The sequence below is a fragment of the Trichoderma citrinoviride genome (genome assembly GCF_003025115.1).
Source record: "Trichoderma citrinoviride strain TUCIM 6016 unplaced genomic scaffold BBK36scaffold_17, whole genome shotgun sequence".
NCBI lineage: Eukaryota > Fungi > Ascomycota > Sordariomycetes > Hypocreales > Hypocreaceae > Trichoderma > Trichoderma citrinoviride.
The window spans coordinates 496,294-513,481 of NW_020194725.1; the positions used below are offsets into that span (position 1 = coordinate 496,294).

Consider the following 17,188-nt stretch of genomic DNA (forward strand, 5'->3'; position numbering starts at 1 on the left):
TAATGGACACGGGCGTTGCTGCTGTGTTGTGTATTGAGGAACTGTCATCATCGTGGAGGTCTACTATGTGCAAACGGGAGCGCAGAAAGATCAATGTCAGTACAGCCGGAGCTCGCCTGTTCTCGCCAAACACAAGAATGCAGTAATAGAGGGAAAAGAGGGAATGGTGATCCATCTTACCTACTCCGAGTGAAGCACGCATGTAGTCAATTGAAATCCAATGGATATCAACCAGAGCATCCTCATTTGATTAGTAGGTAGCCGTTCTACGTTGGATTGGCCGCCTTCCATCGTCTGCTTGCTGCCAGACGAGCTCGCAGTGGTGCCTGACTCATCTCAGCAAGACGTGCCTACTAAGGCATCCAAGCATCGTCTAATCGATTGCTGCGAATCACGAGCAGCGCTTCTCCTTCCAGGTTCTCACTTTACTCTGCCTCACCACTTCTTCCACCAATCTTCTTTCAACATCGTGCTCCAAGCTCCTGCCCTAGGCTCGTTCGAATACTAATCCCCTCCTTCAACAACTCTCTTCTTTCTTCTGCCGTTTGTTCTCTACTTATGCGTCATTATATCCATCCCCTCCGGCCTCTTCCTCTCGCCTTCACCAGCCATGGCCTTTGAGGCCTCTCAGGCACCAGGCCGCCCAGTGGCTATTCCGATATCCTTTACCATGTCCCCGCGCGATAAGCAACCCGAGCCAGTCCAGCCCGAGGCAATCCAAAGCTCCCAGGAATACATCCAGCATCTTCGGAACCTCGTTCATGTCCGCTCCGACCTGCAGAAATCCGGCTATGTCGTGCACCAGCTTTCACAGGATGACCTGAACCGCAAGCGGAGGTGCGGTCGTTGTGGACGTCGTAAGTGTTATACCGGGCGTGATGTAGGGCAAAGCGATGCTGACGGGCACGCCTCGAGATCTCCCTCACAAGATGAAGAGGCTCATGTGGCTGCAAAAGACGCCCGTTCGAGGCAAGGACGAGGATAAGGACGGTCCTAGCGAGCCGATCGACAACTCTGTTCAGGGAGGCACTTCAAAGAAGGATAAGGAGGCGGCCTTGCAATGCAGGCATCATCCAGGAAAAGTCATACGAAGGGTTTGTCTCCCGTTGTACCCGACCTACTCCCATACTCCTTATTTTCTTTCCCTATTTCCCATTCTTTACCCTACTAAGATGGCGAAGCTCACATACAACGTGTCAGAAATGGACCTGCTGCGACGGTTTGCCTGGTTCGCCTCCATGTCGAGCATTCCAAGAGCATAAGCCAAAAGTCTACGCCGCTGGGGAGCTGGAAAGGGAATGGAAATTCTATCCCACGCCCTTTGACTGCACTGGTGGCTCCCCAGCAGTCGCCGTGGTCATTGACTGTGAGATGGGCACAGCTATGACGGGCGAGTCCGAATTGATCCGCGTGTCTGCCATCGATTACTTCTCCGGCAAAGTCCTGCTCGATAAGCTTGTGTATCCTGACATTAAGATGCTTCACTACAACACAAGGTACTCGGGCGTCAGTAGGCAGGATATGGAAGAAGCACGACGTGCGCGGTCGTGCCTGTTCGGACGTGCCAGCGCAAGACAGGCCCTCTGGGAGTTTATCGACCCCGACACCATCGTCATCGGACACGGCTCCAACTCTGATCTCACCTGTTTGCGCTGGATTCACCCGGCCATCATCGACACTCACCTGGTCGAGAAGGCAAACAGGCCTCCGGAGGAGGTCAAGCAAACAGCGCAAGAACGGGAGACCCAGGTCGGCGGTGTGCAGCTTGAGAACGAGGGAGCAAACGGTCAACAAGGACCTCGTGAGAATGTCCCTGCAGTGCCGAGGCAAAAAGGGGGGCTATCACTGAAGGCACTGGCGAAAGAGAGGCTGGGGCGAGAGATCCAGACTAAGGGCCAGGGACATGACAGCGTGGAGGATTCAATCGCAACAAGAGACGTTTTGCACTGGAACGTCTGCCAGATGCTCGCACGCCTGGCCGAAGGATGACTTGTGGTTGAATGATGACTTGTCACGAAAGTACGAGGAACGCAGCGATGTCACTCGACCGTTTGGCCGAGACATGAATATGGTCTAGGATTATAGCATGCCCAGCACCACTACTTTCGACAAATGATACTTGCTATCCACCTATTCAACTACTCCGTATTCACATTGCAGACATCACAAAGCGCATAGAGCTTTTATTCCATCCAAAGAGAAGCGGTGTCGTGAGTCAATGTGGCATTTCACGCCTTGATAAGGGAAGGTAAGCTACTCGCAAAATTGCCCGTTGATAATCGAACCAGTAGTCGGAGCTTACTCCGCATAACCTTCACTTTCATAATGACTCCCGTATCGAACATCACATGCCCTTGCTTTCGACTTCTCAGAATCCACAACATCCTACGTTCCAGTATATTATTGTCTAACCCTAGCTCACGTCAACGGGAAAGCCGCTGCATCTAGAAAGTATCTTGTGTCTCTCTTTGCCGAATCAAACAGCCCGAATGTTCTGTTGCAGGTACTTTCTTTCTGTCTTGCAAGTCTCTCATCCCACAATATAGTCGACGCTCTCTCCTTCTTTATCAGTTGCTGGAAACGCTCACTTGTCGGCCATCTCGACGTCCTCCTCTCCCGGTTCTTTCCTCATCTGGTATTCCATCACGGCCCAGAGCGTCTTCATGGCTGCGAGCCGTTGCTCAGCATTGAACAAGTCGAACCATCGACTTCGCCATCCTTGCACCCTTCCCCAGCTGCGTCGTGTTACGTCGGGGTCAGGAGAGCCCGCGAGCACCTCCAAAAGTCGATCGGGCACTCGCACCCGGAGAATGGACACATGGTGAAACACAGAACTGATGACGAAAATGTCGTCAAAATCGGCGCCCTTCTGCCTGCCAATAGCTTGGTAACGGGCCTTCTTGTCCCATGTATAGGCCGGCGGCCGGACCATGCGATACGCGTCGTATGCTGACATGGTTTTCCGGGCCTTCTTCGCAGCAGGCCGAGCCCCTCTCTCTGAGTCGGCAGGCGCTGCACATTTGTCCCCGGAGGATGTGCACATGTCGACTTCTCGCCCAATGGGCCCCCCTGGGCCGCCGCCCCATCGCGGTTTGGTAGTCCACCACTGGTTCTCACCAAATCGTGTCTCGGTCTTTCCCTCGCGCGCCCGATGTTGGGCTGTGATGAGCGCTGCTACCACTTCTCGAGCTAGGTCGAGAGACTGTGCAGTTTCGATATCAGGCGTGGTAAAGTCTATAACTGGACGCGTACTCACCGCCCCAACGGGGCCGTACACTAGGCCGCTACGTGCTGCCTCCCGGGTCATGGGACTCTGGAAGATGAACTGACAGTTGGAGGGGCTGTATGACTTGCGCGGGCTAGGATGGCCCTCTGGGGAGCTCAGCTGCAGTCTTGGCTCGAATCGGGACATGGATACGTTACAACCAAAGTCGTACGCGACGAGCTTTATGAAGGCCGTTATAAGATTCTGGCGATACTCCGGAGGCATGGAACTCCCATCCGACGTCCGTGCGGCCTGGGGCGGTGGTGATTCCTTAGCAGTGCTGGCATCTCCGTTCTCTGTCGGTGCTAGTTCGGGAGATGGAGGGAGGGAGGGGGGTCGACTTGTGTCCTCCCAGTACATGGTGAAGAATTCGAGGCAGCGGAAGAACTCATAGGCGTTGCCGAGGCGAGGCTGTTGCATCCCCTTGGGTGGTGCCAGGCGACGAACGGTACGGAACGCTTCCTCGTTATCGTGAGAGAGCTCCCTCCGGCGCTCTATGTAAACGAGGCATCCGGGATGCTCCTTGCCGCTAGGCAAAAATCGACGCTCTGCCTGCTTCAGTTCTCGAGCCTCCTCGAGCGTGAGCTTGTCCCACCGTTCAAAATCGGGGAGAACGGTTGGATCGGGGATCAGGTCGTCGACTTCGACGTCCAATTTCAAGTCAAATCCGATGGCAGAAAGCCCAACGGCTCCCGCAGTGGCGGAAGTTCGGCCCGTGCATTTGAGCAGGTTAGACAGAGCGTTCTCTGGATCGACTGGCACATCATCTTGGACGAAAGGCTGGTAGCGAGGAAGACTAATTGTCGTTGGAGGCGGAATGTCCTCGGGGGCTACCTTGACCTTGGGCGGCAGGTTTGCTAGTCGCCGTTTAGAAAAGTTGAAGAGTTCGGGATGGTGTTTCAATCCTAAGACAGGGGCTTGAACGAGTGAAGACACACAAGACGTGAAAACAGGGGTGTAGCAAGCCGAGTCTGGCGTGGATGGGGCAGGGAAAGCCGAGGCGAAAAGAGGGACAAGAGCTGGTCGCGTGCCAGGTTGCGGACGGCAGGGCAGAGCGAGATGGGATGTGCGGGGGTGGGGAGATCAACAGAGATTATGGAGGAGACATACCCAAGCCAAAGGATCCGAACATGATTGCCTGCCCGTGATGAGGACACGATAGAGCGTGGAGTGGTTGATAGATCGATAGGCAGATAGTGGGTAAGGCCAGCTCCAGCCGGCGCCGCAATCGTAAGCCCAGGTTCGTCCCCAGATGGAGGAGGGGCAGAGGATTAGGCGGTCGCCTCCACGGGCTGAGCTAGACGGGCGGATCTGGGAGGCAGAGACGGGTGCCGTCCGCTTCGGCAACGATCGTGAGCAAAGACGTGGCCGAAGCGATGGGGTCTCGGAGATGCCAGGCGCGGGAGCGGATACGAGAGCGGGCCAGGCCAAAGGACAAGCGTCCCCGATTCACGATGGATCACGGGGGGAGACGCGGTTCGGCGAGCGGACTCGGATATGGCCTCTTTTTGCGCGCGTGCTAGAAGATGACAGCAGAAGCTGGCAGTGCCCGAGCCGATGCGGAGGCGGAGGCGGAGACGGTGACGGAGAACAGGATTCGTGGGAGAAACGACGCAATCTGCTGTGAGTGGCTTCGCTTGGAGCCAGCTGGCGGGTCAACCAAAGTGCCGGCCGCCGTGCTTGGTGCTGTACTCGGTACCTACCTGCTCTGCAGGCTCGAGAGATGGGTGCAGTGCCTAGGCTGTCGAGCTGCATGGATGGTCAAGAATCCCAATCCCGAACGGGGCCAGACAGCTGCTGTGGTGGTCCAGGGGCATGGCGCAAGAAGACGCGGGCAGCTCTTTAGTGCGTGACTTTAGCTGCTGTCCAAGATGGTTGGATCCATGGCATGTGCACGCGTGTGTGTCAGCGGCTAGCAGCTCCCCCGCCTCTTGTCACCAGTCACCGAATGAGGAACATTGAGCACGCATCATCGCTGAACATGAGTATCTTGCTTGTCCGCGGCCGGAAGATGATGCAAAAGGAGGAGTCGAGGTTGACCAGAGTACATGTAGTATGACTAACCCCTCGTCTGCTGGTGTTTCTACTCCGTATTAAGGTAGGTGAGAACTGGAAGGTGATGCCTCTGACGTGACTACCGCAAGTCTTCGAATACCCAGCAAAGGCATCAAATCTCTTCGGCGGGCACCGTATCACATCGCTCCTGCCGTGTGTAAAAGCGCGAATCATGATCACAACCTTAGTCATAACCACGAGATTATCTAAGGTAAGAGCAGATGCGGAAAGAGGTCTTCAACTTACATGGGACCTACCAACATGGACGCTCTTCATCCCACATGGATCCTGATGAGAGGACAACAGGAGGTCTTTGCTCTTCTTTGCCACCGTCACCACGACCTTTTGTCTTCCTTGAGGAGTCGACGTGCAACGTACCTTATGCGTCCCCGACAAGGCAAATGAATGCTTCAAGATGCCGATCCTTCAGCATCCAAACTCCGTTTGCTGTTCTGGCCAAACCAGTCTGGGGGGATCTGGCGTGCATTGACAGATGCTTGACCAATATTCGGAGCATCTCTGAGCCCGGAATCTGCATCTCAGTGCTCTCTCTAGCATGCTTCGTGAAGCTGATAGTAGGACATTTCCAAAAAGTGGCAGACACCGGCGTTGGCCTACATTTGAATATCCGTCGAATATCACCTTCTCGAGTCCAAGGCCGTACTTCGTACACGTACCAAGCACCAAGCGCGTGGGTATGACGAACCGAGCACGATGCAGAAGCACGATGCCCCTGTGCAAACCATCCCATGCGCAAGGCACAGGGCACTGACTGGCGCTCAACGACTCGGAACATGGGCGCGTGCCAATCAAGCCCGTCGCCATGCCTCTCTTTGGGCCCCTTTAGCGCTGATCAGGTCGTCAATTGGCGCCTAATCGGGGAGGTATACAGTCCATATGGAACGATGCTGTGCAGATGCGTGGTTTCATGGTCTACTCCATTACTCTCGCGAAGTCTCTACTCTCGATGACCTCAGGTGGAAAGATGACGCAGGCATTCACAAAAGGTGCCCATCAGCTGTATGTATGTGTCACCTCTGGTCGCACTTCTTCGTCGTGGCCACTCTCGTATCATCTCGCCTGAGCCGAACAGCACCGCGCTGACAGCGGTTTCTGTACCACACTTGCGACTTACACTCGGACAGCAATGACCAAGCACTGCCCGACGACCACACTGGAATTGCTTCCTCTCGCCCCTTCGCCTCTTATGCTCAAAAGTAACGTTTCCTAGTACTTGTGCCAATTCGATTTATGTCTTTTTTTCAACCCAATATTAACCATACACTGTCCAACCGCTCCCCTTTGTCGCCGGGCTAGTTCGAAAGCGGACTTTGTTCCCCCATTTTGCATGTCATGATGCTTCAGATGTGTCGCAGAACCGGGGTCTCAGCCCCTGATACGGAGCGCCGCCTCCCATATGCAAGATCGCATCGGCGCAACCCTCGCATATCACACAGCGCGATGCAATGTGTTTCGTTGCCTTGCAGGAGCTAGACGGCTCCTGTTTCTGTGGCCCCTCTGGCTGCCAATTTTAGGTGGTACCGCCGAGAGGACGTCGGAAGTGCCGCCGGGAAAGGCGCATGATACTCTTGACTTTCTCCTCTCTCATCCTAGATATCGCATTTCCATTCTTCCCTAATCTATTTCCTCGTCTGTCACTGGACCAGGCCATTTCTATCATTCTGTTCCTCTTTGCAATCTACTTCTCTTCATCTTTCTTTCTCTTGTGGTTGGCTAGTTGTTGTTCTACCCTTGTTTGTCTACAAGGCTTCCTTGTTCTTCTTTGCTTCGTGGAGGATATTCGTCCCCTAGCAGCATCTGTTCGTATATGGCATTCCTTTAACCTCTTCTTTCCTTTTTTTCTTTCTTTCCTTTCTTTCTTTCTTGTTGCGGCTGGTCCCGCAAGTCGATTGAACCGCAATGTCAAGCCTTCCGAGCGTTGCGTCTCCGACATCTATCGAAACTCAGTTGCCTGGGTCAACTGCCTTTCTCAATACCAGCTCTGCAGCCACTGGAGGCCCAGATGTCTCTCCGCTGCCTTCATCTAGTGTCATCTTCAGCGATTCAGCACAGGACATCTTAACCTCGAGCAACGATGCCCCAAACGTAGCCCCCAGTACGATGCATAGCCCGCCTACACAGGCCCCCAGCACTACGGGGTCGAGCTTTTCTGCGGAGGAAACCGTTGGCAGTTTCTCAACTACAGCCGTTCCAGATAGAAATTCGACGGCGAATGACGAGCCTGCGCTGCCTACGACGATCACTGCCAGCAATCAACCTGGTTCATCCGCTCCAGCGCAAACACCATCCTCAACAAAAGAGCCTTCTCCTCAGATCGTCCCTTTGCCCACAGCTTCGGCCAGTGAGGCACCCACGGTCACGCCGTCCAGCCCAACGCCGTCTTCTGCCACGATACCATCCCAAAGCTCGGGAGTCGGGACCGAAATCGCACAGGAGGTTTCATCAACACCAGCAAACCCGACGTCAACTACTCGGACTCAAGCTACATCAGCAGCAGCCCAGCCTACCGACGATTCGACTCAAGAGCCAGAGGTTTTCAGCGCAGAAGCTGTTGATCCCCCAGCCAAAACTTCAGCTCTGTCTTCTAATCCAGCAGCTTCCTCTGCTGAAGCGCCACCCTCTGCTGTAGCAACTTCTTCCACCATAGCAACTTCGTCGTCACCGCCAAGGGGGGCAAAAGCCAACTCGTCGAATCAGGAGCAGCCACCAGCGGCTCCCACCGGGGCAGTCAATCAGGTCGTATCTGTATCCGCCGCGTCGTCTAGTGCATCTACCACGTCCATCTCGGCTACAACTTCGACTCCGATTCCGACGTCAATCTCGGTTTCAACCTCTACATCAGGTTCTGCAGCTATCTTTGCAGCCCTTTCTGCGACCACGTCCACGCCTGTATCTGTGACAAGTGTGCCGCTTAGTGACTCTATCTCAAGCGGTACATCTTCCAGCACAGCGACGGATGCAACCTTTAGTACAACAGGTTCTGCTGGAGGCATTGTAGCCTTCCCCTCAGCTATCAGCACGTTACCTGGCGATGCGTCGGAAAGCAGTTCGTCAGCAGGAAGCCAGTCCACTGGACAACCTATAGTAGACCCGGTTGGCTCAAGCTCGAAACCACCCACGGGCACCATTGTCGGTGGCACAGTAGGCGGTATTGCCGCTGTTGCGTTGATTCTCATCTTACTTTGGCTGTGGAAGAGAAGGGCCGCGGATGGCAGACAGGGATTGAACAAGGATGGTGGATTTACCGAAAAGGGCTCTTTCATATCAATGGGGCAAAAGTTGGGAATTTCTACTACGTTGAACGCGGCGAGGCGGAAACTTGGCGAGAAACTCGGATCTCGCAACGTCAACATGGACAGAGGAAACTCCCAGTTCCTCGAAGCGGCCATTACCGAACCGATCAATGCCACGCTGCCGCCAGACCCGTTGTGCCAGCATCCCGTCGCACCCGGAAACAGGCCAAGAGAGTTCAGAAACGGACAAGGCATAAGTCTCGAGCCTGGCAAGCTCAACCCGTTCTCGGATGCCAACTCATTGATGTCGGTTACGGCGCCGCCGCCTTCCAGCTTGGATCCGTTCAGCGATGACAACATGGTGTTGCCTCCCCCTGTTTCTGCGTCAACTCGCCGGTCTAGAGGCCGATCCTTGGGCGGGCTTGGAAGCTTCCAGGTCCCTAGGGGTCCTCCCCGGCCGCACTCTGTGCACCGAGAGTCCGTACATGGCCTTGAATCAACGGGTCAGAACCGCGAGTCGTTCCTCCAGCGACGTGACAGAATCCGGTCCGACCCGTTTGACTTGGAGCTACAGCCCAACCAACTGATACCGCCAGGAACAGCCATCTCCACAAGGGGCAGTTCCGTGTACAGCGGCCAGTTCCAGCAGAGCTCTCGTGACAGCTATACTTCTAGGTACGTGAGCGGCTCTAGTTTAGGCGATTGGAGCGGTGGCGTCAAGGAAGAACCTGTTGGTTACGAAGGCATGGTCGAGAGGGTTGACAGCCCTACTATTGCATGAATGGAGAAACTCATTGCAACAACAACCTGGAGCTCATGAACAAGAGTAAGGAGAGAGCTTTGGTCTCACTTGATGGTGGTGTGTTTGTCGTTTGCCGGCCGGTTACGGCTTCCGAGGTGTCGGGACCGGTGCTCAAAAGTTGGAAGTTCTGTACCTATTTGTAGGATGATGGCATAGCAGTTAATACCCGCAGCGGATGATGTAGTTTGTAGTAGAAGCTTTTTCAATCCAACGAATAATCACAGCCTCAGTCGTCACTTATCATACAAGTCTTGTGTCGTCTATTTGATTTCTGGCCAAAGAAGGAAATGTCGAAGAGACGAGTTGAAAATGCAGGCTAATAAACTGTTTGCGGGGGTCTCCGTGCGTCACTCTGCGTTCTTAAGTGGTCCAATGCCGACGAGGAGAAATCATGCCTCAAGACAGTGAATTTCCAGCTGCAGATGCATGAAGCAGTCAAATCGATATACACATCTTTTCGAACCAATTCCGTTTTGCTTTTGCAAATTTCTGCTGAATAAAATTCAACGGCCATGCCTTGGGGGTTAAGAAAACCAAGGCCGCGCCAACTGATTCGTTGCATGTAGGGTATGGTCAGTTTGCGAGGTGAGATGAACGGTGTAAGTGGCATGATAGTAAGGCAAGGAAGCGGCTTCACATTATCAGGCCAGCAAACGCAACGAACCATCTCAACTCCAATCCAACATTGTATCTCACACATGTTCGTCTCAAGCCACCGCCATCAACACATCGCCCCTCCTCCAAGTAAGAGAGCCAACATGTACATACCAGCAGTCACATCTTCTTCCTCGTAGCTCTACCTCAAGGCAGCACCAGCTCCAACTCTCTTCCACATCCCCCCTCACCACCACACCACCACCACTACCTTACCTTCTCCCCATCAGACTTCTCTACATATTCTCTCCCACATCAACATACACACACACACACACACACAAGGCTAGTGCTAGTAGCAGCACAAAAGACGCCACATTACCTCACCTCTATCCAATCAAGGGCCCGAATCCAGCTACAGAATTACGCCTTTCGTGCAACGCGATCTCGACGCGGGCCCGAGTAGTAGTAGTAGTAACACAACCAAAAAAAGAGTCGCGTTTTAAACCAATTTTCAATGCTGAGCAGGACGCGTTGAAAAGCTCGGCTTCAACTACAAATACTAAGATACATTCGGAGCGCGTGTCTTTGCGTCGGCGCGAAAAACATCACAAAGCCACCAAACGCCAGACTACTACTACCTGTCACGAATCTCACCAGCACACGCCAACAGTACACACCAACAAAAGTCTAACGGAAAGAAAATACGGGAAAAGAATCACTATCATTGACGCGTCTAACTACTAGTATCACATTCATTCTTTTTTTTTTCTTGGCCATCGCAAGAAGGAGGCCTGCCTGGCTCGTATACCAGGGGGGGTAATGGTAATAATCATCCAACCATCCCGTTCATACCGACGTCCGCCAAAATCCCGCTGCTGTGCGCAGTACACCGCCATGGGAGGGGGATAAATGGCAAAGATAATAAACAAACAAACATGACGAATCCTTTGCGGGAAAAACCGCAGCTTCAACTCCTTTCCCTCCTCATGACCGTTTCGCATTGCCAATATCAAATGTCTCCAAACGGCCAGATGTCGTGCCCTGCCCTTCTTCTAACCCTTGCTCGATGGATGCTGCAAGCAGAGCGGGCCATCTAATCGAAAACAAAAAAGCAAACGCCAAAGGCCAGACATCCAAAACAAGAGATTAGTTCCTGACGTAGCCATCAAAGAAGGCGGGTAAAGCAAGAATGGATAGATGCATACAAGAACAAGGGAAAGGGTAAAAAAAAAAAAAAAGAAAGGGTGATAGAAGACAGGATATTGGGGGTTATAATGACTAAAAAGCAATAAAAGCCGTGTATAATACGGCATACGGTGTCGTGGTATCATGTACAAGAAGCAAACAGGTAGGGACAGTGAGGCATTGCGGCATGTCCTTCACATATTAGAGAGGCAAATGCTTCGTTGGGTTCATCAAGGTCGAGGCTCATCAAACGTAAGGCGCTTCCTGGCCACGCTGCGCGGAGTGCGAGCGCCTGTGAGAGGATTGGGTGTCTTCCAGACTTTCTGCGCTGGGCTGGGCGTGATGTTGACAAAGTCGGCAAAGTCGAAGCCCTGGCCGGGGGTGTTGGGGAACGGATTGCCTCCGCCAGGCGTGGTCATCATGGCCGAGGGCAGATCCAGCTTGCTGTTCTTGGGCGGCGGCGTCGACGGGCGCTCCATCCGGGCCCTGTTTGTCTTGACCGCTGGTGAGGGCGACGCCGCCAGGTACAGCAGCAGATCGGCTCCCTCCTGGCCCGCCTCGGCACCGTCTGCCCTCTTCCTCAGCGACCGCGACTGCATTGGCGGCGTGCGAGGCGGAGAGGACCGGATGTTGGCGGCAAACGAGTGCGCTGGCAGGAGATCGTCATCCTCGTCGTCCGGAGCGGTGAAGTTTGGGTGAGCGCTCAGCTCATTGGTCATCCGCCGCTGCTGGAAGAAGGAGACGTCGGGCCCGGCCGAGGTGGTAAAGTGCTGCTGCCGGCGAGGCTTCATGGGGGACGAGTGCGTGAGCTGGTGCCCGTCCTTCCACAGGGTGTGACCGCCAAAGGACTTGTGCGGTGTCGGGGAGCCGCGGAAGCGCTTGGTCGGACTCGAGGCGGTGTTGTCAAACGAGGCAAAGTAGGTGCGTTTGCGATGCCCGGAGCTGCCATTGCTCGAGCCGACGGCATCGGAGAACAAGGGCGCCTTGAGAGGAGAGCTCATCAGCGTCTTGGTCGGGTACGGCAGGTCGGATGCACTTGACGAGGAATCGGACAGGACATCGCCCTCGTAGAGGCGCTTTCGTCGAATCTCCTCCTCCACCTTGGGTTCTATGATGTCGAGCGTCAGGTCTTCCCAGCCATGCTTGGTCTTGAATTGCGCCAGTGCGAGGCGGTTCTGGAGTCGGCGGGCAATCTGTGTTCGAGGTTCCGTCTGTTAGTGAAAGTGACCGACTCGGAAGCGGAAAAAAAAAAGAAAAGAGAACGAGAAAAAAAAAAAGTAGATGGAGCCGTCATTGATGCCGCAGAAGAGAAATCAGATGAAAAACCGAAGAAGTGAAGAGAGAGAGAGAGGGCATGGCATACCTTGCTGACTTCTGCACGCTTCAAGACGCAGTCGGCGACATCCTGCGGCTGCTTCTTCAAAGGCGAGGCCATCGTTATCAACCAAAAACCTGCGAGAACGCCCCTAGCATCTGCAGCCGTAAGGAGGCCCGGACGAGGTCTGCTGGGACTGCGAATTCCTCTCAAAAACGAACGACAGGCCGACAGGCTTCGTCTCCTGCTCAGGCTGCTTCGTCTGCCTCTGGTTTGCAACGCGGGAAGCACGAGTTGGGCGGCGGTGCAGGGCGGCGGACGAGGTGATGAGGGAGGGCAAAGTGTGTGTGCGTGAAAGACGGAAAGAAGGTGGAGTGCGAAAAACGACCCGACCAGATGGAGCGGCTCTGCTCTGGCTGACCGACTGTGGCTGCGGGCTGCACGCTGTACCTGTACCTGTACCTGTACCTGTACCTGTAGGCAGGCGGAGGGAGAGAGCTGCAGCAGCGCAGCGCCAATGGCGGGCTGGGCTTGTCGCGCCGGGCCAACCAGCGGGTGAGCGAGCCCCCAGAAGGGCGCTGGAGGGCTGCTAGGCTGCTGTGGGCAACCGGCCGGCAGGTGCTAGAGGGCTCGAGCTGGCACTAACGGGGTACCGCTGTGTGCGTTGGCGGGGGCTCGACTCAACTGGGTTCAGGTGCTGGCTGATGGGGGTGACTGCTGGGCTCGTCTGGTTGGCTGCCTTTGCGTGACGCACGGGTAAAGGATCAGATTTGATGATACTGGACGGCTAGCAGACAAGATGGCGTTGTTGGACGACCGGGGCCTGGTTGTTGCTGTTGCGAGGTTCAATCTGATGTTTTCTCAGGAATCTGAGAGTTACCCACTACTGGAGTACTTTACAGTGACCCGTGGGATATCTTGAACGACCTCTTCACTGCAACACTGTTGCTACAGGGCCATGAGCGGTTGAACGGATCAATCTTGCCCTGAGACACACATCCAGCACTCGGCTCGGCGGGTCTGCCACAGAGATGCTGCCGTTGCCGCAGTTTCGAGACATGGGGGCTTTTCTCCCTCTTCCCTGTCCCTGCTGTGTCTCAACCTTTGTACTCGTACGACACAGCGTACTCACCACGAGCGACCAAACCAGAGCAGTAAGAGGGATTCAGTTGGTATCCCTTCCTTGGCATAGTACATACCTACTTCTTGCCAGGCTCATCAACCAAATTACTCGCATTCCTCTACATGAGCGTTTCGATGTGCACTGGGCAATGAATGGACATGGCCATGAGCTTGAGCGCTGACACAGCTTCTCGGTTGGCCCACTGGCCCCTGCAGCAGGCCTCATGCAACAACTCAGCTGTTTGCTCTTCGCGCAGCAATGACAGCAGAAAAAGAGGAAACAAAGAGACTAGTAGTAGTATCCTCTCGACCGCGTCGCTGGGACATGTTTGTCCTCCTTCTTGGACCAAACTGGTCCATGCTTGGTCACTCACTGGGATAATATGCGGTATCTCACCACCAGGCGGACTTGACCGCCTAAAATACAGTGTTTACGAAGTTGAGTGATGTGATGCAGCTGCACGAGGCAAGGAGAGCGAGAGGAACGAAGGATGTAGAGTTCGGTTACGACGACATCGCACAAGCAGCCGTCCAATGCCGGGAAAAGGAGAGGATACTCGTACACCTTTTTTTTATCGATTGCCGTGCATGTTGTACGTAGTCACGGGCGACGCCCCTCTTGGATCCTCGGTGGACAAGGTGCACGACTAGCAGAGCGGCAGTTCTCGGCAAGGGATTTGCGAAATCATGGGTTTCTTTCAATCAGGCTGTTTGCTGCTTCCATCGGGGGAGTGAAGCGCCATTGAGCAATGGGCGATTCTGTGAGTTGTACTCCGTGCTGTAGCATGGGCTTCAGTCATTGGACAAGACAAGTGGCAAGGGAACAGAGTTTATCGTCCAAAGGCGGATTGCGCAGGAGAAGTGAATGCGGAGGGACAACCGTCAGTGGACTCGAAAGTGTGATCTCACACGTGGAGATATTGTGACAGGTTATATCGTGATATCCACTTACCGTCAGCAAGATGTTGGTCGGGTTAGCATTGCTTAGTCGTGAAGTCGATAAAGACAACTCGTGAACCTAAAAAGCATGGCCAAGAGACAAGAAAAGAACACGAGACGGACATGTCGTCCTTTGTCTGCATGCGGATGGGATGCATGGATGTGGCTGTTTGATCGTCAGGAAGACGAAGAGATGGACATGGTCAGTTTGGGAGGTTAGGCTCCATGGGGCTAGAGCTTTGAAGAAATCGAGATCCGTCGAGGTTCGAGACCAAGGCTGTTTCAGGCAATCTTCAAGAGGGCGTGATTACAGGAAATGCTGCGAGAACTCTAAAAGACGACGATTTGACCTTGTATGGATGGGATGGGATGGGATGAGATGGGATGAGGTGAGATGGAAAGAGTCAGAAGAGCAAGTGTAGCCATAAGCTTTGGCAGTATCATCTCCATGCTCTGATAAGGTATCGGTCAAGTAACAAGGTACCGAGGCACTTGCAAGCTGTACCTGTGCCTGAGAGGACTGGAACTGGACCTGAAATGCAGACAACTCGGAGTCATGCTCTGCCCTGGATCATTGATGCCTCTTTTAGCGCTGCGCCGTAGCGACTCTCTAGCCGCTCCGCGTCACGCCATGCGCATGTGCCTTGGCAATTCGTGGATCTGGCGATGCAGGCACTTTACGCTAGCGCCTCCAATCGGCGATCAAGGCCGGGCGGTTGCTGAACAGCTCGGTGGCCGTTTGATTGACGCTGGGGCAGGGGCTGAGATGGAGCTTTTGTTCAAGACGAGCCTTGCACTGGATTGCAATGACTGGATGAGACGGAAGTGGGAGAGGCCAAAGTAGCGTAGCATCGCTCGCCGGCTGGTGTGGAGGGCTGAGGTTCATGCTGCCAGCATCTTTCTTCAGGCTATTGAGACTTGACAGGCATGCTGTCGAGAGCTTCACTTGGCATGGGATTTATCCTAATTGGAGGTGAGGAGTCGCGATGCCCAATGCGGATCTGATGCGCACCACTATATTGAACGAGTCGAATGTCACCCGCTTTGAGCTCTGCAGAAGGACGGAGTATCATGTATGTAGGTAGGCGAAAGAGCCATTTTGGATGCATGAAGCGTGGCCTTTGATGACGCCACGACTACGAGTATAGTATTGTTGCCAGTACTATCCCAACATGTTTGAGCTGTTTTCTATCTTTGATATCGTGCTGGTGCTGGTGCTACCAAAGTGTAAGGTAGATGCATGAGGACTGCATGCCCTTATCAGTACGCGTACAAGAGGACTCAGTTGTAGCACGAGTCGCAAGTCTGCACAAGGTACTTCAAGGCTGTTACCTTAGCCGTGGAGATCACCAACTTGAAGATGCCAGGCCTGTGTCGTTGGCGAGGGCCTCATTTCCGGCTTTGCTTTTGAGCATCTGTAGCAATTGCCACGAATTGTAGTACTTTCCCATCTGCCAGCCCCCAACCAGGGTAAGGTAGATACATAGAGGCAAGCCCCCATTTCTCTAGATTTCCAGAACCGGCGCAAGGAAAGACGATTGCAGATGGAAGACGAGAGAAAGGGTGGGGGTTGATTGCAAGGTTGGCCGTCCGCTCATGCACGCCGAGCCGAAGCTGTCCACACCACTCACAGCCACAGCCAACGGAACAGGCGTCTTGGCCAATCTATGAATCTGCCAAGGATTTCCTTGCTTTTTTCCTCAGCTGCAGCTGTTGTATGAGGAGTTTTTGGACGACATCTCCATAGAAAAACAGGTAGATACTACTCCGTAGATGAGATGAGACACAGCGAAGCGATTGTCAAGAGATCTGGAATCCTTTCAAATGCCCTGCTGCCATTCCTCCTTGCCTTATTCCCAATTCCCGCGTATTCTCGTATAACCCCTCGTAATGATCATCGCCTACCTACTACACAACTCAACAATGGAAAGCTGTTGCAGCATGTATGTACGATCTGCCCCAGCACCACACCCTCTCCGTAGGGCCGCTCGTTTGACATTAACAGCCCCCTGCTAACGAGTAGCGCCACGGCATTTCCCATCCATCGCAGCCTCGAATTGGCCAATCCCTCTGCATCTTTTCCATGGCGCTTCTGTTCGCCCCCCCACAAGGCCTCCCAAAGCCGTCGAGGAAAAGGGCTGCTCAAATGAAATGCTGGGCCGCTGCGACGTCATCGTTACGGGCTGCAACCTCGACAAGGCCAGTTTGGCCGAGATGCCTCGCTTTCTTCCTTGGCCAGTCCTTGTCTGCACGCAGGCGGATACGGGCGAGCTGCACGAGCTGCAAGAGGAGGCGAGAGAGGCTGGATCTGCTCCGCACGGCAAAGCCAATCCGTCCAGATGCTACGTAGCCAAAAAGCAGGCAAGCAGAGCAAGCATGGCAATGGCAAGGCTCTAAATGAGGACCGGGTTACAGGTCATAATGCTACACACTGACTTGCACTTGTACGAGCCCGTCCGCCAACAAGGGGAGATATGACATGGAGCTTCTCCTGACCTGAACGCTTATCACGGCCTCTGCCTCCTGCTTCACCCCTCGCCATCTCGACTGGTGACGCGTGTACGGCCCGAACGCCGATCCTTCTTTTCTATTATCACTACTACTATCTCTCTCCTCTCCTCGACTTTCCATTGAATCGACCTGATCTGATATCG

General features: G+C 54.1%; 4 protein-coding genes across 4 annotated transcripts; 2 read left to right on the top strand and 2 right to left on the bottom strand.

Moving 5' to 3' along the window:
* Positions 1–610: 610 nt before the first annotated feature.
* Positions 611–1,989, top strand: BBK36DRAFT_1172638 (hypothetical protein; the record flags this gene model as incomplete). The annotated part of the gene is made up of 3 exons (XM_024895757.1): positions 611–857; positions 916–1,082; positions 1,201–1,989. 3 exons carry the CDS (start codon positions 611–613, stop codon positions 1,987–1,989), a joined length of 1,203 nt encoding a protein of 400 aa, XP_024745769.1.
* Positions 1,990–2,584: 595 nt separating this feature from the next.
* Positions 2,585–4,397, bottom strand: BBK36DRAFT_1163132 (hypothetical protein; the record flags this gene model as incomplete). The annotated part of the gene is made up of 2 exons (XM_024894501.1): positions 2,585–4,122; positions 4,376–4,397. The coding sequence occupies 2 exons, from the start codon at positions 4,395–4,397 to the stop codon at positions 2,585–2,587; spliced, it is 1,560 nt and encodes a 519-aa protein (XP_024745770.1).
* Positions 4,398–7,240: 2,843 nt separating this feature from the next.
* Positions 7,241–9,355, top strand: BBK36DRAFT_1185403 (hypothetical protein; the record flags this gene model as incomplete). The annotated part of the gene is made up of 8 exons (XM_024896440.1): positions 7,241–7,528; positions 7,562–7,601; positions 7,641–7,657; positions 7,688–7,966; positions 8,039–8,220; positions 8,257–8,309; positions 8,340–8,387; positions 8,427–9,355. 8 exons carry the CDS (start codon positions 7,241–7,243, stop codon positions 9,353–9,355), a joined length of 1,836 nt encoding a protein of 611 aa, XP_024745771.1.
* A 2,033-nt stretch (positions 9,356–11,388) lies between these two features.
* On the bottom strand, positions 11,389–12,593 carry BBK36DRAFT_1163134 (hypothetical protein; the record flags this gene model as incomplete). The annotated part of the gene is made up of 2 exons (XM_024894502.1): positions 11,389–12,351; positions 12,522–12,593. The coding sequence occupies 2 exons, from the start codon at positions 12,591–12,593 to the stop codon at positions 11,389–11,391; spliced, it is 1,035 nt and encodes a 344-aa protein (XP_024745772.1).
* Positions 12,594–17,188: the final 4,595 nt, after the last annotated feature.